Source organism: Eleutherodactylus coqui, chromosome 10, assembly GCF_035609145.1.
Source record: "Eleutherodactylus coqui strain aEleCoq1 chromosome 10, aEleCoq1.hap1, whole genome shotgun sequence".
Lineage (NCBI taxonomy): Eukaryota > Metazoa > Chordata > Amphibia > Anura > Eleutherodactylidae > Eleutherodactylus > Eleutherodactylus coqui.
This window is the reverse complement of record NC_089846.1, coordinates 92,647,342-92,673,602: the sequence shown is the minus strand read 5'-3', so window position 1 is coordinate 92,673,602 and position 26,261 is coordinate 92,647,342. Positions and strand designations below refer to the sequence as shown.

At 44.7% G+C, this 26,261-nt stretch overlaps 1 protein-coding gene across 1 annotated transcript in view; it reads left to right on the top strand.

The window, feature by feature from the left end:
- The window catches only part of LOC136580683 (connector enhancer of kinase suppressor of ras 2-like), a 441,969-nt gene that overhangs the window by 301,337 nt on the left and 114,371 nt on the right, over positions 1–26,261 (top strand). Inside the window, exons 7-8 of the mRNA XM_066581463.1 lie at positions 5,175–5,234; positions 24,029–24,097. Coding sequence (XP_066437560.1) covers positions 5,175–5,234; positions 24,029–24,097 — 129 coding nt within the window. The remainder of the gene's footprint in view (positions 1–5,174; positions 5,235–24,028; positions 24,098–26,261) is intronic.

Genomic DNA, 26,261 nt, shown 5'->3' with positions numbered 1-26,261 from the left:
CCTGCTAAAGTTGTGGTTGTTAATAGCCGGGGTATGGCTAGATAGCCTCGGGGTCGGGAGGTTGGTGACTCGAGGTAAATGGCGAGTCTCCTGAGTCAGGTGATTGGAGACGGGAGGCGTAGTTTGGAAGATAGGGTTTCCCGAGTCAGGATTTTTAGGAGACGGGAGACAGTTACACCTATCTTCCTTGTTTTTTGGGTGAGGCGACAGATAATTTTGTGGGGAACTCCAAGGATCTCTCCATAGTAGTTAGGATCAGGGTTAAAAAAGTGTTATTCAGGATTTATTGTTGTATGTTATAATAAAATTGGCTGCTGTGGCCAAATTTAATCCAAAAAGAAGTTGTCGGTGTTTATTTTAGATAAGCTAGGTTAAAAGGGGTAATGGGGGGGTAAGTGGTCACAGCGACGACTCCGTTGTACCTAGTCATGTAAAACACTGACAATACAAATGCATGAGAAAAACCATTTAACACTATGGAGGGGCCCCACTAACTCTGGGCCACCACAACTGTAACCAGACAATCCCTCTATGGAGCGCAGAGCGGCCTCTGTCCACACGACTTACAAGCAGTGACTGCTCCTGGCACGGGCGCTGCTTTTACGCTCCTCGCACAATACCGGTTGTCTGGTTCAATGATTTCACAAGACGGGAACGATTTGCAGTTTCCTTCCATCTTTGTTTAGTGAATCATCAAATGTGAATTTTCTGCATTGGTTTCCGTCTGAGAGTAAATGTCAGCGTCTGGAGGACGCGAGCGGCGCGGTTAGTGTAGGACACAACATTACTGGAGGGGAAATAGCGAGAGACGAGACATCGGAGGACTTGTGACTGCAAACCAAGAAGACAAAACAATATTCGTGCAGTGGTTGCCAACCGTCCCGTTCTCTGCTGGACTGACCTGTGAAATGGATCCCAAAGGGGGCAAATAAAAATGCTCTTCCCCTGTATGACTGGTGGGTGTTTCTTTAAAACGTCCTGCAAATGAGGGTGCAGGTTTTCGGGAATATTATAAGTCAAGGAAACCTACATCCAAAAACAAAGCCTGCGCCCCCGACCTCTCCTGTGCAGTCACTGGGGCCTATGCATGATATTTGGTACACCGGCACCAAAATAAGGGAGACTTTTTGAAGTTCTTTTACTAGGCCTTGACACATTTTGAAAAAACAGGGCAGGGCCCACTGTCACAGGGTGTGGTCAAGCACAGCCCATCAGATTTAGGCTAACTTCATATGGGCGAGGGTGATTTCGGGCTGTGAATTCCGTCCCCATATCGCGTTCGCCACCATATGAAAGCCCCAGGGATGTGAGGCGTTTTCATGGGAAAATAGCCTTGCATCACTTCGGGGATGAAGGGATCCCCCGCTGCAGCTGTCACAGTGGCGGCCGAGGAGCTTGATGTTCTCCCATTGCTTTCAATGGGAAATGCGCTGCTGTTACCGGCCCCATTGAGAACAATGGGGCTGCAATGCAAGATCACACAGCCAGATATAACATGCCACAACTTGTTTCTCACATCGCATCGCCGTGCCATGCAGGAAAATATCGCTTATGTGTGTGACCCCATTCAAAAGAATAGGGTTCATATATGTGGGTCTCAAAACGCACAAATCTTGCACAATTTTATCGGCCATGCAATGCACAAATTACTCTTCATGCACACAAGTGGAAACCAATTGTGGTTTCTGCTCACGGATTAAAAATCACAGCAAGCTCCATTTTCCTCTGGATTCCGCACGGACAGCTTCCATTGAAGTCAATGGAAGCCGTCCGACCTGCGACCTGTGTGCAATTGACATTGAAGATAGAAGACGGATTCCGCGGGAAAAACTGGAGTTTAAAAAAAATTATCTGTGCTGCACATGTCTGAAGGCGAGCCGTGCGGACCATCCGCAGTACAGAAAGAAGGACGTGAAAGCGTGGACGCCGCTGCTACCAGGGCCGGATTCCGCTGCAGGATTCCACATGCAGAATCCGACCCGCCCATGAACATGAGGCCTAAGGCTTGTAACTTTTTAGTATGTTTGTAGCACTGACAAGGGCTCCAATTTAACTTACACAGGCGTATGGAAAGAAATGGGCGGCACTGTGTTACTATACATTAACCCTTTACTGAGGTAGGAACACCCACGTGACATGGCACATGAACTCTGGCAGCTTCCAATACAAGCGTCTCTTTTAACCCTGTCCCACTCCACACCATAATATGCATGAAGTGGGGATGATAGGCATTCATTGTGGTTTCTGTGCACCCAGCATGGGCCACCGTACTAGAGCAGTGCAGCGATGGTGCGGGCTCAGGAGCCAGTGCTCAGTGAACTTTTGAAAGGTTTGGTTTGGCCGGTTCACCGAATTTCGACAAAAAATTGGTTTGGTCCAAATTAGTTCAAACCAAACCAGAACTTAGCCAATGTCATACATCAGTTTCAGGGTATTGGTGAAGAGGCTTAAAAGTTATTATTCTTCTCCTCCACAATAAATGTATGTACAATATAAATAAAGGTGATTATTATAAAGAAGAAACCCACACAAACACGGAGAACATGAAAACTTCATGCAGATGTTGTCCTTGATCAGGTTTGAACCTGGTACCAAGTGCTGCAATGTAACACTGATAACCACTGAGCCACTATGCTTAGGCTGGGTTCACACAGGGTGGATTTGCCGTAAAAATTCTATCCGGAACTTCACTGCGGCAAATCCGTTTGCAGTCACTAATCCCGGGATTAGCCAGCCATGTGGACGAGATTTGTCAAAAATCTTGTCCACACGGGACTGCCAATCCGCCGCAGCAAAGCCAGCAGAAGCCGGTGCTGCAGCGCGGATTCCCCGGCGGCAGCATGTCAATTTTTTTTCCATTGTGGCCGCGCTTTTCTCCATGGGAGCACGGGAGCAACGGAAAAGTATGCGGACAAGCTGCTCCAAAACCCGCAGATAAGTGCCGCGGGTTTTGAAGCAGTGCTTTCCCGGTGGAAATCTAACATTTTTTCACTGCGGCCAAACTGCGAGATTTTCCTCGGTATTCCACCCTGTGGGAACCCAGCCTTATTCTTCTACCTTCTTCTTCCTCCTTCTCCTAGCCCAGGAGGAGTAGAAAAATAAGAAGAAGCACTGTGGCTCAGTGGTTTTCATAGTTGCCTTGTAGTGCTGGGGTCGGAGGTTCAAACTAGACCAAGAACAACATCTGCATGGAGTCTTATGTTTTCCTGGTGTCTCTTCTCCACCTTCTTCTCCTCACCTAGAAGAATAAGAAATAAGAAGAAACATGGTGACTCAGTGGTTTCCACTGTTGCCCTACGGTGCTGGGGTCCTAGGACAGCATCTGCATTGAGTTTTGTGTATGTTTTCCTTGTATTTATTCTCCTTCTCAACTTTCTTCTCCAGAGGAGTAAAAAGAAACAAGAGGCATGGTGGCTCTGTGGTTAGCATTCGCAGCGCTGGGGTCCTGGGTTCAGATCTGCACAAGGACATCTGCATGGAGTTTATAAGCTTTCCCTGTGTTTGTGTGGGTTTATTCTTCAAAATAATTGCTTTCATTTTTATAGCTCATACATGTATGGAGGAGGAGAAGGAGAAAGAATGTCAGATTTTTTTTGTAAAAAAAAGGCAAAATGCTGTTTCTTGTTTATTCTGACAATATAAAGTGAACAAAAAGCCATATATACCCCAAAATGATACGAATGAAAATTAGAAGTGATCATGCAAGACACAAGTCCTCACACAGCTCTATAGGCGAATAAAAACATCCTCAGTCTCTGAATGTATAGGCACTATAAATATGTTATTTATCAAAAGTGTTATTGTGTAACTCTAATAACTTTTTAGTTCCTCACAATTTTCCAAATCTCTGCTTTCTATCAATGAATAAAAATATGTTCAGAGTTTGAAAACCCGTCAACTTAATACTTCTCACCAGTGTTGTGGAAATCAAAGCAGGCATATCCTGAATTGGTGCGAACCCAAACCTCAGGCTAGAATTCTTTTTCTTCTTTGTCCTTATTTTAAAAAGAAGAAAAAGGAAAAATAAGGAGGAGGAGAACGAAGAAAGAAAAGTAGAGGAAGAAGGAGGAGGAGAAGGAAGAATAAGGAAGAACAAGAAGAAAGAGGAAGAACAGCAAGAAGGAGAAGGAGGAGTAGGAAGAAAAAGAAGAAGAAAAATGGTTTCCCTTCTTCTCATTAATAATTGTCCATGTGCAGGGCTCTTATACCTCTAGTGTTATACTTCAGTTTTAGGGGTATTGGTAAAGTTCCAGTTCAGTTTGAACTAATTTGTGCTGAACCAAACTTTTTGCCCAAATTCAGCGAACTGGCTGAACCGAACTTTTTAAAAGTTTGCTCATCACTACTTCTCACAGCTGAGGGTTTGTTACATGTATCCAATCTAGACAATCTTCTGTGAGCTAAGCACATCTCAACACAAGTCAACAAGTTTGTTACAATGTATCAGCACTAGAGATGAGCGAACGTACTCGGTAAGGCCGATTTCGCAATCGAGCACCGCGATTTTCGAGTACTTCACTACTCGGGTGAAAAGTACTCGGGGGCGCTGTGGGTGAGCGGGGGGTTGCAGAGGGGAGTGGGGGGGGGGGGAGAGGGAGAGAGAGAGAGCTCCCACCTGTTCCGCGCTGCTACCCCCCGCTCCACCACGCCACGCCCCGCCCCACAGCGCACCCGAGTACTTTTCACCCGAGTAGTGAAGTACTCGAAAATCGCGGTGCTCGATTGCGAAATCGCCCTTACCGAGTACATTCGCTCATCTCTAATCAGCACCAGTAACATGTATCCGTCTGCAGTCCAGGTTTGTTTCAAAGGGTTTTTGAGCCCCTGGATGTGTCAGAACACATCTACTTACTGACAGCAAGCTGAGGTATGGAAAATGTCACACAAGGTGTATTAGAAAGCTGCAGAGCTTTTCATTCCACCCACCATTCAGCTCTTGGTAAATTGGTTGGCAGTGTCTGTATGGCGGTTGAGCCGTTCTGTTTACGCCATTTTTGCACAGTAATGATTTCCATAATTATTTCGTCTTCCTGGTGATGACCCAAATGATAGAAACCCGTCACAGCTGGAAGGAAAATGGCGAATAATTTTATATGGCGTATTATTGTGTGCCTGGTGGATATAATGTCAGTCTATGAGCGACCTGCTGATCGGTTGATACGTTTCTCTTCCAGGGGATGTACATCAAATCCACGTATGATGGACTCCATGTCATCACAGGGACCACGGAAAATGTAAGTAACATAGAAGGAAGCCTGCCCTCCATCCGGTTCAGCCTCGAATCCTGCAATGTTGGAACATTAATGGGACAAGCGCCCGCAGTACGCAGAACGGACACAATAAATAATGCAGAATTCTCATAGGATTGTATTCAGATCCAAACATTAACCCCTTCGTGCCCCAGGATGTATATTTATGTCCTGGATTCGGGGGAGTTTGTATGGAGCAGGATGAGGAGCCAAATTGCCCCATACATAGCAGGCGCATGGCTGTCTTTGATCACATTAGTTATGGCTGTTGTTAACCCTTTAAATGCCGCTGTCACTTCTGATAGTAGCATTTAAATGCCCTGATCTGTGTTTGGGGGTCCCGAATGACCCCTTCACAAGATTGTGAGGTGCTGTTGTCATGTGTACAGGGCTGTCATGTATTTCTGTCTATTAAGATGGACCTGTGAGCTGTCCTAAGAGAATGCTGGAAGAAATACCATATACTGCTGTACTTCAGTATTGCAATATATGTTATAAGCGATCCAAAAATCACAAGTTCAAATCCCCTAAGAGGACTTAAAAGAACAAGTGAAATAAGTGATTCTTTTTTTAACTGTTATAAAAAGTCAAGGATATTGAACAAAAAAAAACCTTTTCCCATTTTTATAACACAAAAATCAAAACAAAAAAACATATTTGATATCACTGCATCCTTAAAAGTATGATCTATCAAAGTAATGCATTATTTATCCCACATGGTGAATGCCGTCAGAAATAAAGACACAAAGCCAGAATTGCACTTTTTTTGGTCACCCTGTCTCCAAGAAAAAACGTAATAAAAGCAATCACAAAGCTGTATACATGCCAGAATGGCGCCAATAAAAACTAGAAGAAGACGCACAAGAAAACGAGTCCTCACACAACTATATGGACAGAAACATAAAAATATTTTTAGTACATAATATGTTACATTAATTGGAACCCTCGAAAAATACAACTCGTCCCGCAAAAAACAAGACATGTGACAGCGACACGGATGCAAAAATAAATTAGTTATGATTTTTTAAAACTGGAGAGGACAAAACAAAAGTAAAAAAAAAGGCCACGTCATTAAGGGGTTAAAGAGTGTGCAGCACTCATATTTGGCAATTTCCGGCACTGTCCTTGAAATGACTGGAGCGGCTGCATGCATTTCCTTTGCTTCATACATGTAGAGATAATTGGGACCCCATTCCCCCGATCAGGATGACTTTATCTCTTGATCCGACCCCTTTAAACCATGATGGGTGCGCTGTCATTACATAAATCCTGTTCGCTACAATGTAACACAGAGTGCGCTGCAGGCGTACATGCAACGCTCGGTGCGGTTAGGCCCCAAGTCCCCCGCCGTCCTGCGCTGCTGCATGTAACAAATATCCTGGACTCAAAGTAACTTAAACACCGCAGCGAAAACTTCTTCCAATTTGCCGCTCGGTGAATTTCAATTATAAGCAGCCCCGGGGGATCCTCATTATATGAGGCGGTGGAGTCCACTCCGTGGAACGTGGAACTATCCGGATCTGCAGCAGCCGGAGTATATATGTGGAGATTTGTCCGCAGCTTTGGGGATATTAACGGTTACTTTGAAGAATAACAGCAAACGCGACACATTTTATAACTCGTTATATTTATTGTAATGGAGAACAAGAAAAATGAACACTGCAAAAATCGCATACAAAGCGCCAATTTACTGTCATCTAGTAATAATACAACTCCATGCCCCCCACAGAGCATTGTCTGGACTGGATACAAGTGTAACAAACCCTCAGCAGAGAATAGTGGGAGGAGAAGGGGTTATCAGCCTCTAGGTGGAAACAATGATGTGTCCATTCCCTGACAGCAAACAGAGCTTGAAAATGGCAAAGAGGTGATACACAGCGGGCGGTTCATTATACGGAGCTTCCGCCATACTTTTAGAAAACTGGAAGAGCCCTAAAGTTTGTGTACCCCAAAAAATATTCCACTGAAGATAATAAACGATTCTGTATGTTATTAGTAGTCATAGTCATCGCCAAATGTAAGCAACAGGGCAGGTGATGATAACCACATACAGGGCAGGTGATGATAACCACATACAGGGCAGGTGATGATAATGACATACAGGGCAGGCGATGATAAACAACATACAGGGCAGATGATGAGGCACAGGGCAGGTAATGATAATGAGGCACAGGAAAAGTGATGATAACGAGGCACAGGAAAAGTGATGAGGCACAGGAAACTAAGGGTAATGAGGCCCAGGTCAGGTGATGATAACGAGGCACAGGGAAGATAAAGCACAGGGCATGTGATGATAACAAGACACAGAGCAGGTGATGAGGCACAGGGCAAGTAATGGTAACGAGGCACAGGGGAAGTATTGAGGCACAGGGCAGGTGATGATAACGAAGCACAGGGCAGGTAATGATAACGAAGCACAGGGCAGGTAATGATAACAAGGCACAGGGCAGATAAGGAGGCACAGGGCAGGTGATGATAACAAGACACAGAGCAGGTGATGAGGCACAGGGCAGGTAATGGTAACAAGGCAAAGGGGAAGTATTGAGGCACAGGGCAGGTAATGGTAACGAGGCACTGGGGAAGTAATGAGGCACAGGGCAGGTAATGGTAACGAGGCACAGGGGAGGTGATGAGGCACAGGGGAAGTAATGAGGCACAGGGAAGGTAATGGTAATGAGGCACAGGGCAGGTGATGATAACGAAGCACAGGGCAGGTGATGATAACGAAGCACAGGGCAGGTGATGATAACGAAGCACAGGGCAATGGTAACGAAGTGCAAGGAAAGTAATGAGGCCCAGGTCAGGTGATGATAACGAGGCACAGGGAAGATAAAGCACAGGGCAGGTGATGCTAAAAAGGTACAGGGGAAGTAATGAGGCACAGGGCATGTGATGATAACAAGACACATAGCAGGTGATGAGGCACAGGGCAGGTAATGGTAACGAGGCACAGGGGAAGTAATGAGGCACAAGGCAGGGGATAATAACGAGGCACAGGGCAGGTGATGAGGCACTGGGCAGATAATAAGGCAAAGGGCAGGTGATGAGGCACAGGGCAGGTAATAAGAATGAGGCACAGGGCAGGCAATAAGAATGAGGCACAGGGCAGGCGATGGGGCACAGGGCAGGCAATGGTAATGAGGCGCAGGAGAAGTAATGAGGCACAGGGCAGGCAAGGGAAACGAGGTACAGGGGAAGTGATGAGGCACAGTGCAAGTAATGATAACGAGGCGCAGGGCAGGTAATGGTAACGAGGTACAGGGCAGGTGATGAGCTGTTTGCTATTGTGAGTAGTGAGTTCCTCTTCATGTGGATTCTCTTGTGGGGGATGGGCAGACTGAGCAGATTTGCGCAGTCGCCGTGCACTTTCTCTGAACTCCGCGCTCTCACGGCCTGTGCGATTTTGTCACTTTTAATCTGTGCACTTGGTGGGATGCGGAGTCTCGGAGCTCCCATCGCTTGTTAATTACGATGCCTTGAACTTCCCTGACAGTAACATCTTAATAATCCTGCAGCTCAAAGTCTAAAACCGCGGGTGCCGGAATCACCGACTGAACAGTTCATTGCTGTGAAATCCCGGTGTGAAGCCGCCGGCGGTGCGAGAATGGCGGTCAATGTGATGATGAGAGAAGTGTCTATATAACGCTATAGAACTTTTCATTTAAAGGGGAACTCCTTCCCAACAGGAAAGACTTTTATGCAGATTTGTATCGTAATAGACTTTGTTTCAGTTCCTCCCCTTTTTTAAGATCTCTGCTTTCTGTTAGTCAATATAAATATTATTACTACAGTGAGTGTCTGATAGCTTATAATACTTCTAATACTGCTCATAGCTGAAGGTTTGTTACAATGACATCCAGTCTAGATAATCTTCTGTGAGCTAAGGTTACACAAAGTTCACACATGGCTGCAGTTTATATGGTAGCGGTGGTGGAGACTTTCTAATACACAACTACCAGTACGTAATAGAGAGGGCCACGAACTATATAACCTCTGGAAAGTGGGCATCGCCCTCACACAAGTATATAGAAAATGAATGAAAATCTATTCTATCTGCTTGCTGTCAGTGAATGGGAAGATTGACACACTCTTTGTAAAAAAAATAAATAAATGCATTCCCTAGAAGTTGTCGTTTTGCTGAAAAACTCATCCTGCAGTTCCATCTCAGACTGATCTACAAATGATGAGACTTGTGGTATAATTAGAGGCACGGTCTTGTGACATGAGGCCTTAAAAGTGGTTCCTCCCTTGGCCTATAAAAGGCTCTCGGAGGCTCCTTGTGTGTAGTGACCTCTTCTTCCGCTTGTGTAGAGCTTGTTGACCACTGTTTTGCTACAAGGAGCAAGACTTATGTTTGAATAGGGCTTTAACAATAATAGTGTATTGAAAGTAAGTGATAATCGAGCATAGTGGTGAATAATTGTCCTTCATTTTTAAATTATATATATCTATGTACAAAGGATAAATGTTGCAACTTACATCACATTTCAAAGTATAAAGGTTACAATTTACATCGCATCACTGAGAGGTAGCATTATCTGACTTGTATAACAGCAGCCAGAGAAGCCCACTTTAAACGAAGTCAAGGCAGAGAATCTTCGCCAGGAAACAGATTGACACAAAGGGTGTCCCCTCAACTGTCTGAAGAGCATCTGACTTTACTCAAGAAAGTAAAGGCTTTTATACTATCTTAGCACTAATACCTATGTGTCTATTTCACACAATCAGCATATTCCTGACAACCACTAGACACTTCTATGATGCAAAAAAGAGATTTCACCCCGTTACCAGAGTCTGAAAGGGAGGGGGGCATTATTGGGATGTGAGAAGCTGCATGGTTGTATCAACGAATTTCTGCCACCGGCCGCTCTGATAAGCTTGTTAGGAGGTGTTGGGACCAGTGGATGGGGGCACACAAGGTGACTGGGCTCAGGACACCCCCTACAGACCACCAGTAGAGAGGAGCATCTGACCAGACTGTTAGGAGGTGTTGGGACCAGTGGATGTGTGAGGGCACACAAGGTGACCAGGCTCAGGACGCACCCGACAAACCACCAGTAGAGAGGTGCGCCTGACCAGACTGTTAGGAGGTGTTTGGACCAGTAGATGGGGACACACAAGGTGACCGGGCTCAGGACGCCCCCGACAAACCACTAGTAGAGAGAATCGTCTGATCATCTCACAAGCACGAGCAGCTCCCAACTATTTCGATGTTGGGCCATTGTTACAGGCCCCGGTGTCTGTTAGAACCTTTTACAGGTACTTGGCTGAAGGACATTTGTTCTCACAGTGCCCATTACATGTAAAACATCTGACACCCATCGTCACCTCTGTTTACAGCAGTGTCATAAATGACGAAACTGGCCACTACGGAGTGGAATGGGTTGTATTTAGCAAGAAATCTAGGTTTAGCTTGGGCGCTGACGATGGACACAGTCTTGTCTGGAGACCTTGGGGTGAGCGCTTCAATCCTGCTTTTGCTAGTGGAGTGTCACACTGCCTCCGGCTGGTGTTATGGTCTAGGGAACATTGCATACGACAGTCGGTCACCCCTAGTCGTGGTACAAGGGACAATGACAGCTCAGCTATATGTTTAGGACATCCTGCAACCACACCAAACGAAAAGGAAATGCCACACGAGATGCAGGGGAATAAAACGAACCCCTCACAAAATATCTCATACCTAACGCAGGAGGAGGTGCGGAAGCGTCTAAAGAAAACTAAAATTGATAAATCGCCGGGCCCAGATGGATTACACCCAAGGATACTAAGGGAACTAAGTGATGAGATAGCTAGGCCGCTATACCTAATATTTCTAGACACTATCAAGACCGGTGTAGTACCATTGGATTGGCGCATTGCCAACGTGGTTCCAATTTACAAAAAAGGGAGCAAAAGTGAGCCTGGTAACTACAGGCCAGTAAGTCTCACTTCAGTAATGGGAAACATTTTCGAGGGGATTCTGAGAGACGCCATCGATGAGGACCTCAAGGAGAACAACGGAATAACTCCTCACCAGCATGGGTTCATGAAGGGTCGCTCATGTCAGACAAATCTGATCAGTTTCTACGATGAAGTAAGCTCTAAGCTGGACCAGGGAGAATCTATTGATCTCGTATATCTGGACTTCTCTAAAGCCTTTGACACCGTGCCACATAATAGGCTAATATACAAAATGAGGCAGCTCGGACTGGGCGAAAACGTGTGTAAGTGGGTAAAAAATTGGCTCAATGATAGAAAGCAGAGGGTGGTAATAAATGGTTCGTACTCTGATTGGACCACTGTCGCTAGCGGGGTGCCACAGGGTTCAGTATTAGGCCCCACTCTGTTCAACATATTTATCAATGACCTGATAGAGGGGCTGCACAGCAAAATATCAATATTTGCAGATGACACAAAATTATACAATATAATTAATGCAACGGAGGACAATGTGCGGCTACAAACGGACCTGGATAAGCTGGGGGCTTGGGCAGGAAAATGGCAAATGAAGTTCAATGTTGAAAAATGTAAGACTATGCACATGGGCAGGAGAAACGGATGTCACAAATATTCACTTAATGGGGTACCGCTGGGGAAAAGTGATATGGAAAAGGATCTGGGGGTATTAGTGGATAATAGACTAAACTGGAGTAACCAATGCCAGTCAGCTGCTGCAAAGGCAAATAAAGTCTTGGGGTGCATTAAAAGAGGTATAGGGGCAAAGGACGAGAACATTATCCTTCCATTATATAAGGCACTTGTCAGGCCGCACATGGAATACTGCGTACAATTCTGGTCACCGGTGCTCAGGAAAGATGTCACAGTGCTTGAGGGGGTTCAAAGAAGGGCAACTAAACTAATACATGGAATGACGGGACTGGAATACCCAGAGAGGCTATCCAAATTGGGACTATTTACTCTAGAAAACAGAAAGCTAACAGGCGATCAAATAACCATGTATAAGTACATGAGGGGACAATACAAGGATCTCTCCCATGATCTGTTTACACCCAGGACCATGACGGTAACAAGAGGACATCCGCTACGATTAGAGGAAAGTAGGTTTCATCACCAACATGGAAGGGGATTCTTTACTGTAAGAGCAGTTAGACTGTGGAACTCTCTACCGGAGGAAGTGGTGATGGCAAAATCCATAGAGGAGTTTAAGAGGGGACTTGATGTCTTTCTGGAGAAGAAGGATATTACAGGATATAAATCTTAGGTTAAGTGTCAATCCGGGTATATAGGAAGGTAGGAACTATTAGGGGTTGATCCAGGGAACAGTCTGATTGCCATTAGGGAGTCGGGAAGGAATTTTTTCCCCAAAAGGGCTAATTGGCTTCTGGCCTTGGGTTTTTTTGCCCTCCTCTGGATCAACACAGTAGCATAGACAGGCTGGACTAGATGGACATTGTCTTCATTCAGCCTTACATACTATGTTACTATGTTACTATGTTACATGTGTTCTTCTCATGGCGGCTTCCAAGAGACAGCAGGATAATGCTCAGTCACACACAAGGGGGTCACAGGAAGCCCCCACAACATTGTTGCACTTCCGTGGCTTCCTGGTCACCTTTATCACCAATAGAGCATGTATGGGACCATCTGGATTGCCAAATTCGACAGCCTACGAGTGTGCAGGATCTAGAGGCTCAGTAACAGCAAATGTGGAGCGATATGTTGCAGCATACCATACAGAACCTATATACCTCAATGCCCACCCATATCACATCTTGTATCCAAGCTAGAGGCAGTACAACAGGGTACTAGAGCCTCCATGCCTGCCCATATGACATCTTGTATACAAGCTAGAGCCTCAATGCCTGCCCATATCATACCTTGTATTCAAGCTAGAAACAGCCCAACAGGGTACTACAGCCTCCATGCCCACCAGGATCATATCTTGTATCCAAGATAGAGGCAGTACAACAGGGTACAAGAGCCTCCATGCCTACCCATATCACATCCTGTATCCAAGCTAGAGGCAGCCCAACAGGGTACCAAATTAGACAGCCTACGAGTGTGCAGGATCTAGAGGCTCAGTAACAGCAAATGTGGAGCGATATGTTGCAGCATACCATACAGAACCTATATACCTCAATGCCCACCCATATCACATCTTGTATCCAAGCTAGAGGCAGTACAACAGTGTACTAGAGCCTCCATGCTTACCCATAGCACATCTTGGAACCAAGCTGGATACAGCTCAACAGGGTACTAGAGCTCCATGCTTGACCATATCACATCTTGTATCCAAGCCAGAGGCAGCTCAACAGGATACTATAGCCTCCATGTCCGCCAATATCACATCTTATATCCAAGCTAGAGGCAGTCGAACAGGGTACTGGAGCCTCCAAGCCCACTACTATTATACTTGTATCCAAGGTAGAGGCAGCCCAACAGGGTAATAAAGCCTCCGTGCCTGACCGTATTACATCTTGTATCCAAACTATAGGCAGCCCAACAGGGTACTAAAGCCTCCATGCCTACCCATAGCACATCTTGTATCCAAGCTGGATATGGCCCAACAGGATACTAGAGTTCCATGCTTGGCCATATCACATCTTGTTTCCAAGCTAGAGGAGGTACAAAAGGGAACTAGAGCCTCCATGCCCACCTGTATAACATCTTGTATCCAAGGAAGAAGCGGTATAACAGGGTACTAGAGCCTCTCATCAAGGGGTCAGTTCTACAGAATTAAAAACATCAATCCCCACTGTTGTCCCCTTGCATGCCATGATCAATGTTAATCACAGCATATAAAGGGTTCACAAAGGGGAGGCTCTCCTTCTGTGATGTTATTTGCCCTCACTGATATAAGCTCTGCTATAGCCATGAAAAACAGAAGTACCGCTATGTATTATTGCATTGATCATAGCATCTCGGGTTCAAGTGCCCTACAAGAACAAAATTTTTAAAAAAAATTAAACATGTAAAAAAAAACACTTTTCTGCACATTTCCCCTCTTTGTGTAAAAAAAAAACCTTGTAAAGTTTAAAAGCCCATCTTTGGTATCATCATATCAGTAACAAAAAACCCATGCAACAAATTGAACACACATTTTATCATGCACAGCAAACACTATTTTATAAAAAGCAAATAAATGGAGTCAAAATGCTTTTTTTGTTCATTTCACATCCCAAAAACGGCAATAAAATTGACCAAAAAAGCCACATATACCCCAAAACAGTACCAATAAAAACTATAGCTCGTCATGCAAAAAACAAGCCCTCACAGAGCTCTGTTAATGGAAAACTAAAAAAGTCATGGCACTTTGTGATGAAAAATACGATTTAAAAAGGGGGGGGGTTCTATTGTGCAAAAGTTGAAAAAAACTTAAAGGGGTTGTCTCGCGAAAGCAAGTGGGGTTAAGCACTTCTGTATGGCCATATTAATGCACTTTGTAATATACATCGTGCGTTAAATATGAGCCATACAGAAGTTATTCACTTACCTTCCCTGCGCTGGCGTCCCCGTCCCCATGGCTCCATCTAACTTCAGCGTCTAATCGCCCGATTAGACGCGCTTGCGCAGAAGGGTCTTCTGCCTTCGGGTCTGTCCGGCAGCAGCGGCGTTCTGGCTCCGACCCCTTCTACACGTCATCGCGTAGCTCCGCCCCATCACGTGTGCCGATTCCAGCCTCCTGATTGGCTGGAATCGGCACACGTGATGGGGCGGAGCTACGCGATGACGCGTAGAAGGGCGGAGCCAGAACGCCGCTCATGCCAGACCGAGCCGAAGGTAGAAGACCCTTCTGCGCAAGCGCGTCTAATCGGGCGATTAGACGTTGAAGTTAGATGGAGTCATGGGGACGGGGACGCCAGCGCAGGGAAGGTAAGTGAATAACTTCTGTATGGCTCATATTTAACGCACGATGTATATTACAAAGTGCATTAATATGGCCATACAGAAGTGTATAATCCCACTTGCTTTCGCGAGACAACCCCTTTAAAAAAAGTATTTAAGGGCTTGTTCACATCAGTGTTGGAGGTTCCATTTGGAACCCGTGTCACTGATTTCTGCTAGAAGCTACTGTTGTAGTAATAATAATAATATAAATGTGTTTCTTAAATCAGCCTATGCAAATATATATATATTCATTCACATATCCACCTTCACAGAAAATAGCTAGCAGTGAAATGGTTAACTGGTTCAATACTGTACGCTGTGTGTGTTGCATTCTTGTGCTGGTATCTGCAATACACTCCTACACACAAGTTCCCAAGACTTAACAAGGTCTTGAGATGTGTTTCTTATGAGAAAGACCTGCAATGCCCACCGCTCATAAGAGGGGGCTGCTCCTTATCTCATCCCTTGGATTCCTAGATCCAGATTGAAGTATTAATATAGACTATGCTACTTGGGTATATAGAAATTATGTGTTCACATAGCAACATACACCTGGGGCGTGAACATATGTTAATCATCAGCGTTGTTACATATTAGGCCAATCATGAGTTGTTATGATGTTGGGAGGGGTATGCATGCAATTGGTGCATCATATTCAAGTATAACTGTATTGTACTTCCTTTCAATAAAGTAAGAAGGGTATGAGGGCTCACGGGAAGTATCAGTGAGTTCAAATAAATATATGCATGCATGAAGCTTCTCATTATAACCAATTTGGAGCAAACCAGTAAAATCTTCTGGAATATGATACATTCCCATAACTTCTTGGTGCCTGACTTGAAAAAATTGACAAGTGATCTTTGGAATGCAATTCCAACCGCTGGGCATGTGGCTTGCAGGACGTTCACAATGGGGTAAGACCGCAGCAGAGGGTTGAGTTCTGTTCTCCCCTCCCCCATCGTGCGTCCGTCATTCTGCTTTCCAAGGCTTGGGTGAGTAATTTCCACCCAAAGCATTCATTTTTGTAATATGGTCACTCGTCTGTATAAGTACCCTGATTTGTGACTTCACTGGTTCTGTGTTGCTATGCGCTGTGAAATTGTTGTTTAGACATGAGATAAGGTGTGTCATCATCTTTAGTAGCGCTACATTGGTTCCAAATCTGGAAGCAGATTTGATGACTTTTTGAGATAAGGAGATCGTATCTTTAGATAAGAAACATTTAGTCTCAAGGTTAATTTTAACTACTTAGGACAATAGATTGCTAAGTAGTGCGATGTAAGCCAGGCCAATGAAGGCTGCTTTGTCGTAAATAATAGGTAACGCTAATGGTCAGATTGATTGATGTAGATAAGATGATGACGCTAGAATGTTCACAGCTGAAGAAATAGTACAATCTGTTGCAAAGGCAATGTTTGATGGCAAAAGCGGACTGTTTAGATGAGAAGGTTTGAAAAGTGTGTTAGCTGATAATGAAGGAATTTTGGTTGATAGACGATTGCTCAAGTTTGCAGAGAAAAATGTTTCAGTAAGTGACGTAAAGTTGCTGTAAGATTGTTGCAGTTACAAGATGGCTATTGTTCATGTGTTTTGAGTTGAAGACAAAGGAAAGCCAGCCCTTCTTCCCCATCTGAGGGCACCGAACTGGCCGTGTCATGGATGATGTTTTTGTTCTCCCTTTTGCCCTGCCCCTAGATGGCCGTGTTGTTATTTTGGCCAATAACAGTTGGCATACCTTGATACATGTCTAGTATGTAGTATTCCTGGACCCTCCCGTCTCATCTCCCATCAATGTATGTTTTTACCTGGCATCCCAATTTTTGGCGCTGCAATGATGAGTGCCTTTTCTGAATTTTGCATAGTTTGTATCCCCCTATGATGTAAGGGGGGAAATGGGGGAGAAAGGGAATCCTTTCATAGTCTGTGTCCCCCTATGACATGAAGCACGTTCATGCAGAGTCTGTGGACAACTAACAATTAACCATGTACCATTTGTCCTGTATATTTTAATGTCCTAACACTGTGTCATTGCTGTATGTGTCAGATAGCGCTGCGGAGAAGGTCACTGTAGGTGCCAGGATCGCAGACAGCAGTAGAAAAGCTTGCAGAGAGAGGGAGAGGATCAGTACGTGATAATAGATATATATACAGTGCAAGAGTGTTATTGTATCATCTATAGATTATATAGGAAAAGATGTATGATACTAGGTAGAGATATATATATATACATATATGAATAGATAAAGGGTTAATGCTTGATCTCTGTAAAGCGCTGTTCCCCTTTGTCAACCCCCCTCCCCCTTCAGAGTTAAGCAAATCTTTGACTTTCAGAAAAGGAATGTGTGCTGCGAGCATCGGTGGGCGAAGCCCCTCTTCCTTGCCACCCAGCTTCTCATAAGATAAGAAATAGAAAGGAGTAGTATGAGACTGACTCTGTATATCTTATAAATGTACTTTGCTTGCTTCAATTGAATAGAACCTTGTAATGAATCCATTGAATCATACTGTCTTAAAAATAGGAAAGATAGGAATTTTAAGGTATATACTTGCTGTTCTTTGTGTAAATGTCATTTCTGTGATTGGTTGGACGTGTGTATAATTGCAGTTAAAGTTTGAATGTTCTTCTTCTCTTTGCTGCTTTCCCTGATAACATAAATTCCAGAGAGGTGGGAGCAATTGAATGCATTTGTATGCAAGATGAGGACAGTTGTAGAACTTCTGTAACTTTTTCTTTGTTTGTTTATCACACTCGGCCATTTGCTAGCATCACTCTGCTTTCCCTGTCTGCTTTTGTCCAGCACTGAGAGGGTTACCCAGCTCTCTCCTTCTGAGCTCACCTGAGGGGTTCCTTAGTCATTGCACTCCTATTTAAGCTGAACTGATGCACTTTAATGCCTTTTAATTGATGTTTGCTCATCACACTCATCCTTCCCTGTGTTGTGCCTGTGTTCAGGCATATCTGTATGTCCTGCTGTGCAACCTACTGCGTTATGTCTTGGTGTGAATGGCGTGCATCCTACTATGTCCTGTGTGAACTATCCCATACCTTTGTGACTTTGTGGGTCTCCTATAGGCTTTTTGATTTGACATGGTTCCCAGTTCTGTCTATATATGTGTGTCTTGCTGCATTTTTCTGCTTCCAGTTCCTTCTGGTCCTGAGTTTCACCCCTTTAGGGATAGTCAGACCCAAGGTTCAAGCGCTGGGCTGCTCTTATAAGCGTGGTAACTCTGCTTATAGGTAGGGGTCTGCCATTTTCCCTGCAGCCAAGGGACAGTTCCACTTTCTCTGTCTAAAGTCCATCTATCTGAGGAGTCGGCTACTAACTGCTCAGGGACTGTCCTCAGCTGGTCTGGTTGGTGCAGTGTATCCACAATTTCCTGAACTCTGTAACCGCAGTAAACATTGTGTGTGTGGAGGATCATATGGTTATTAACATTTGTATGAGAGAGATAGACTTGACTGCATGGATGGATGAGAGTTAATGACCAGTGTTCAGGCTGTGATGAATGTAAAATGTGTGATGCAGATATTGACTGGGGATAAAAGTTTCTCTCCCCCTCTGCATATGCAGATTGGCAGATTGCAAGTTTCAAATGAAAGCATGAAGAAGCATTTGAACAGCCATAATCAAAGGGGTGGAGCTAGATTACGTAAAAGTACATAATGGGTCAGCCCTCTCTTGTTGACAAAGGAGGGGGGTTGAGAATCTTGGGCATTCAGGAAAAGTTTTATTTTCTCAAATTTGATGAGACATTGCAGGCAGGATCAGATTAATAATGAATTTGTTTAAAGGATATCACATTTGCAATGTGGATAAATGTTTGTGGATTATTCCGCCCTGCTGTAACTCACATCTCTGTTATTGGCACTGACATCTTACAAGCCTTATCTGCATCCATCCAATTCTCACCGGATGGATCGGTATGGGTTAAGACGTTAGATGCCAGTTCAGAATAGTTTTACAAACTAACTGCTCTCTTGGTGGAGCCGGCTCATGTGTTTGTCCTGACAGCCACTGAAGAAACCTAGTTTTCTGCGGTTCCTGACAAATTGTGGGCCACCTCCAAGAAAGACATAGGGAAATTGAATGTCCCCCCCGATGGTATATCTGAAACCAGGATACACACCCCTGGGTCCATAGTATCCCTTTAGTTTCCCACAAGAAAATCCTGTGGGGAACAAGTGAGAGACTTGGCTTAATTGGGGGCTTTGCACGAGATATGTTCTCCAGCAAACACCCCTCTTTTTTACAGTCAAGGAAAAAGATACAAAATAGTCAGCCGGACACCTACCACATGGTCCATGACCTTCGCAAGGGGAACAAAGTTACGGTTCTGGATTACCCCCTAGTGGTCCTCACCCTTCATGACATCCAGAGCATACTCACGCAAGTGCAACCCAAGCACATATCTTTGGCCTGTCAGATCCAGCTAGAATGTTCCTTTTTCATGCCTCCTAGCATCTCTTTTCAACGTTGTACTACCTTGAACCCGGCTATTCTTTTTCCAATCAAGTATCCTGATTCAAATGGGGGAAGGGGAGGCCTAGGTGATCTAGGTATTGCAGATCAGCTATTTTAAATTTTTTTTGCAACAAGATTCTGATCTATTTGAAATAGAATATCATCATGATTGTCTAGCAAGAAAATTCAGGTTTTTAAACAGTTACTGGAACCCCTGTTGCCAATGCATATTTTGAGCTTTTTGTAGATGGTAGTAGGGTAAGGATTGACAACTCTACACCGGATATGCAGTGGTCACACAACAAGATGTCCTAAAAGCAGAAGCTCTGCTCTGCATATTTCAGCACAAGAAGCAAAACTGAAGGCCCTCACTGAGGCGTGTAGAGTGGCAGAAGGTAAGACGGCAAATTTACACTGATTCCCGGTATGCATTTGGCATAGCTCATGATTATGGCCCAATATGGAAGGCCAGACAGTTTCTTCCCTCAGCAGGATAGTCAATTAAGAATGGTGCAGTGGTGCAGAGTCTCATGGAGGCCCTACTTCTACCTGACAAAGTGGCAGTTCTCAAGGTAAAAACTAACACCAATTCCTTCACTGGAGAAGCAAGAGGCAATGGCCTCGCAGAAAGCACAGCAAAGGCAGCAGCCCTCAAGCTGTAAAAGAAAGAAATAAACTCAATACTAACAGCACAAGTCAGAGACAAAAACGTTGACATTGACAAAAATGTGGACATTGACAAAAACGTGAACATTGATATGCTAAGGACTTTACAGTTACAAGCCAGCAAGGAAAAAAAGGTAAAATGGACTAAAAATGGGAGCAGCAGGACAGGACGGCATATGGCGAACAGTCAACACAACTTACCTACTACGGTCCCTGTACCCCATAATGGCACAGCTGATGCATGGAGAGACACACCTATCAAAAGTAGCAATAATGTCGACGCTTGAATGAGGATGGGTGGCTCCTGGGTTCTCTGTAGCTGCTGCATCATTTTTCCAGTCTTGCATGATCTATACCATAGGCAACTCAGGACAGAAGGTAAAGGTGACAAAAAAACACTTGCATAGACCACTCTACCCATTTCAGTGGTTGCTAATTGACTATATTAAGCTCCCACCTGTTGGGAAGTATGCATATGTGCTTGTTGTTGTTGATGTCTTTTCAGGTTGGAGGCCTACTCTGTTAGGAACAATGGAAATCAGCAAGAGGGGCAGAGAGACACCTGGAGATAAATGGATGGTATCCAACAAGCCTTGTCTCCCACAGGCCCCAATCCCATCATGGCTCTGGCCTCCCATGAAAATACACACCTGTCCAAAACATTTATGACAGATGTGGTTGCTAGTAACTGGTCTGCACCAGGATTTAGCTTCGCGGCAGCTAAACACACTCAGAGCTGCCTGATTTGTGCACAGAACAACATGGGTAGGCTTGCATGCAGTGCACCCCTCGTCCTGACTACCTGTTCCAGCATCTTCAAGTAGACTACTTCCAACTGCCATGGGTGGACAGGTACAAGTTCGTTCTGGTCTGCCTAGATGCGTTCTCAGGGTAGCCAGTCTGGCATACCCACTCACAAACGCCACTACCAAAAACCGATATCTGAGGTGGTATACAGATACAGAGTACCAGAGACAACTGAGAGTGACTGAGGTACTTCCTCCACGGGAGAAGTGATGCAGAAAGAAATGAAAGTGTTGGGGGTAGAACTGGCCTTTTATGCTCCGTACCATCCACAAAGCAGTGGTGGAGCAGAACATTTAAATGGTACCTTAGAAACCAAAATCCAGAAGGCCAGGGCAAAGCTCAATAGACAATGGACCGAGTGCCTCCCCTTGGTACTCTTCTCCGTAAGGTACACACTGGACAGAATAGGCCTCAGCTAGCTCCAAAGTTAAAATTGTATTTACCGCGATAACTCCAGATGCAGCCTGGTAGCTTAAATTAAACTGTGTTATTGCTCTTACAAAACACTTAACTAATGTATATTCTCGAGTGTTTGCTTCCCTTCCACAGCCTGACAGCTTAGAAGGAACTCATTCTGTGAAACTAGGAGATTGGGTGGTTACCAAAAGACACGTCCGCAAAGCTCTAGAGCCCAGACTTGACGATCCACAACAAGTGTTCCTGACCACTGCTAGAGATGTTCAGCTGGAAGGACAAATCCAATTGGATACACGCGTCTCATTGCAAGAGAGTCTTCCCACCATGCTTTCTCCTAGCTTGCTCAATCCCTGTTATCTTTTTCACAGCTATGGTTCCATAACTAAGGCTCTGAAGGGTCTAATTAGCCTCTTTAAAGAACTAAAAGCAAATTCTGGCATCTCCGACCCCTTTTGGTGACTGGTGGACAGATACTTTCGGCAGATGGAGCCACCGGATTTTATCTTTTGCTAGAACTTTAGTCACTATTCTTACTGACATTGCTACTATGGACTGCAATATTCCGTGCCTTCAAGGAACTTTCCCAAAGACTTTTGACGAAGCAGTCCCTGTTATCTATGATGATGCTTTTCCTTTGACTACTGACTCTGAAGCTGAATCTGCTTTCGATCAACCTTCTCTTCATGCAGTGCCTTCCTATGATACTTTTTGTTTATGCATAAGATAAGAATGTCGGGTGGGGGATCCAGGGAAGTAGTGTAGGAATACAGGCACTTGCCACTAGGGTATTTGTAAGTACCTGACATAAACGTTCACTCGGCTGCTCTGAAGAAACAAAAAGGAGGGAGTGTTATAGTAATAACAATATAAATGTGTTTCTTACATCAGCCTATGCATATATAATATATATATATATATATATATATATGTGTGTGTATATCCACCTTCATAGAAAATAGCTAGCAGTGAAATGGTTAACTGGTTCAATACTGTACGCTGTGTGTGTGTTGCATTCTTGTGCTGGTATCTGCAATACACTCCTACACACAAGTTCCCAAGACTTAACAAGGTCCTGAGATGTGTTTCTTATGAGAAAGACCTGCAATGCCCACCGCTCATAAGAAGGGGGCTGCTTACTATCTCATCCCTTGGATTCTTTGGTCCAGATTGGAATATTAATAAAGTCTATGCTACTTGGGTATATAGGAATTACGTGTTCACATAGAAACATACACCTGGGGCGTGAACATATGTTAATTATCAGCGTCGTTACATATTAGGCCAATCATGAGTTGTTATGATGTTGGGAGGGGTATGCATGTAATTGGTGCATCATATTGAAGTATAACTGTATTGCACTTCCTTTCAATAAACTAGAAGGATATGGGGGCTCACGGGGAGTATCCGTGAGTTCAGATACATATATTCATGCATGAAGCTTCTCATTATAACCAATCTGGAGCAAACCAGTGAAATCTTTCGGAATGTGATTTATTCCCATAACACTATTTTGTCTTGTAAAATTCTGACAATATGGCAGACTGCGGGATGGAAATTGAATGGACCCTAATTTAAGTCAATTCGGCGCTGTTCGGCTCCATCATAAGACACAACTGTTCGACCAAAAGGTGCCGTCTTTGTGCCCCCTGAACTGAGCAGGAAAATAGAATCCCCTAATGCTGATGTGAATGAGTCCTAATTGCGGTATTGTAGTCGTACCAACCGGCAGAAAAAAAGTATCATATCATTTATATGGTAAAAAAAACTATGGCAGAATTGATGTTTTCTCCCTGCCTTACAAAACAAGATAAAAAGTTATACAATACATTACATGTAGTCACAAATTGTAGCAATAAAACTACAGCTCGCCACACGAAAAACAAGCCCTCATACGGCCATGTCGACGGAAAAATTAAAATGTTATGGCTGCTGACAATGATTGTTAGGTCATCATAAAAGATGTGATCAACAACAACCTAGTGAATCGCTGTCGTTCGCTCGCTGCATGTTTACACTGACCAATGATTGGGAGCTTTCGCTCAATCATCCCATGTAAAAGACTGTTAAAGGGGCCGTCCTGTAAAATAAAGTTATTCCTTACCACAGGATGGAGAATAAGCATCTGTTTGAAAAAGGGGCAACTGCTGGAACCCCACCGATCAGTATAATGCCGGTTCTGAAGGTCTCTGGATAACTGCAGTGATGGTCACGGACTCACTGCTGCTCCATTCATTGTAATGAAACTGTTGAAGATTGCCAAGTCCATGCGTTTGGTTATCACCGGCAGATCCATTGAAATAAATGGAGCAGCGTAGTGCATGTGTGACCTTTGGGAACTAATTCTTCTGATCAGTGGGGGTGATAACAGTTGGACCCCCCTCTGATCAGATAGTTATTCACTAGTTGTGAATGGGGGATAATTCTGATTTGTAGGACAACCCCTTTAAGAACCAACTGTATTGAAATGATGTGGCATGAGAGGCACCAACAAGCCACTGTGCCCTGGCAAGACTCAGGCAGTGGGCTGACTCTCTGACCCCGCTCCCTTTGTTACCACTGTGGATTATTTTGTATCATTTCTTTCTTTCCCCGCAGTCTCCGGCCGACCAGTGCAAGAAGATCCACGCGGGTGATGAGGTGATCCAGGTGAACCATCAGACGGTGGTGAGTGTCCAGGGCTTGCAAAACTCTAGAATGTAAGAGAATGAAGTTAGTTGTGTGGGAAGCCTCAGCGGAGCATTCGCAAAACAGAGTCACACTTAAAGGGGAACTCCAGCCACAACAGGTACCCATGTTACCCGGGTGCGGGATCACTGGCATTATCTGTGCAGCCAATCATGAGTTCCCCCAGCATTAGATAGATAGATAGAGTGAGTGTCAGTCGCTGTTTTTGCATATGGCCAAGAGTATTTTTAACCCTGTAACTGCCCCTCCACCACCTTTTGTATGCCATTTTATCTAGAAGGTAGTACTATGCAGATTGTATTGGAGTTTGTATGTAACTGTGATATGGGAAGGGCTGCGAGCTACAACCAAGGACTGCGCTCATCCCTGTAATATCTGGTTTTCTGCACAGCGGGGGCAATTTATAGAGGGGGCTGAGAGGAGACGATGATGTGAAGGTGAATGTGCACAGAGGATGTGAGCACCCTGGGGGCCTCAGTGTGGTAATGGTGCAGGGACGGGGCGGCAGTTATCACTGGAGTACCAGAATGTCCTGCATCAGATACAGAAAAGACAGTGCAGTAAGAGATTACTGAGCCAAGGGAGGAGAGGGATCAGACAGCAGGACTCCAATGCCGACTCTGTACCAGGTGTGCCCTTTATAGTCCTCAGGGACCCCGACTGCAACCTCTGCACCCCATAGCCTCACTTTATACACAAGGGAATCTTTAGGACTTTTCAAGATCTCTGCTTTTTGTCAGTAAATAGAAACATTCAGAGTCTGAAAACATTTAAGACCTAATACTCTCAGCTGAGGTGTCGTCACACTTGCATTGAATCCACTCTCACACACGGGTTCAGAAAATGCCTCTCCAAATCGCGGCGTTTTTGAACGCATGTCCTAGCATTTGACAGCCTATTTTAACGCACCGTATCATTGTGATGGGTGATGTGGTGCACTAAACGTTAAAACGCACATAAACATAACAGCGCTCAAAAATCGCACCGTTTAACCGCATTTCTGTGACGCCCCATTGAAATCAATGGGACCGTTGTACCGCGATTAGCGTGGTGCTTGGGCCGCTGCCGCGCTAATCGCAGTAAAAAGTGGCTTAGTCTAAATAATCCTCACCTAAACAGCAGCACTAATCTCCCTCCTGTCCTGACAGTTTGTTGCAATGTATCAGTGCAGTTTACCGGCATGTGTCTACCAATCATCCCGCATACAGCAGGACAGGCCTGGATTTTGGGGGCCATCCTGGGGGACAGGAGACGTGTACCGCAGGAGTGGCAGAGAATGGAGTAAATGAAGGACAGCCTATACTCCCCCCACAGCTCTGGTCCACGCTGCTCTCACCCCCCCCCCCCCATTCCGGCTCATGTTTGGGTAGCGCAGTCACATGTCATCTGGATTGGGCTCGCTGTGGCTAATCACTGGCATCATTCATACTAATGCTGAGGCTGAAGATTGAGCGCAGCAATCACATGATCGCCCTACCTGGAAGTGAGTGGGGAAACAGGGAGAAGTGGACTGCCGTGGTGGGAGGGAGGTGCTGTTGACCCCGGTTGTCAGCTGTTATAAACAGCCAGCAACCGCGTTGTATGGAGGGAGATCGCACAATACAGGCAGTCAAACGGCGTATTGTTGGTCACTAAGGGGTTAAAATGGTGAGAAATTTAAAAAAAGTCTATTAGAAAGTTTCAGAAGTATGAAGATACACGCCAGGGCCAGGAGGGGCCCTCCTCTTGTTATAGGGCCCCTGCCAGTGGTACATTTGATCATCTTACTAAGAGTCAGCGGCGACACGATATTATGTCCTACAAATAGGAGCGCCGCGGTAAAGCTCTGTCACGTAACAGATTCCTCCTGGTGCCGAAATGAGCGCAACTGTTCCACATTTGTATTTCACAGCGATCCGCGAGTTCCATTTATCACAGATGGTAAAAATGCAAAACGCGCTTCCCTCAACCTCTTGTTCATGTCGAGTCGCAGTCTGCAAACGGCTTTTTGGAGAGATTTCAAGAATTCCTAATTATGGCTGTGTTGTCAAAATACCCGGCTCATGGCGTCCAAATGAATGCGCCTCTAATATGAAAATACGCTCTGTTTCCTGCAAACATGTTTTCACTGCGCTCGGATATGGAGCTTAATTAGCGACTTCAA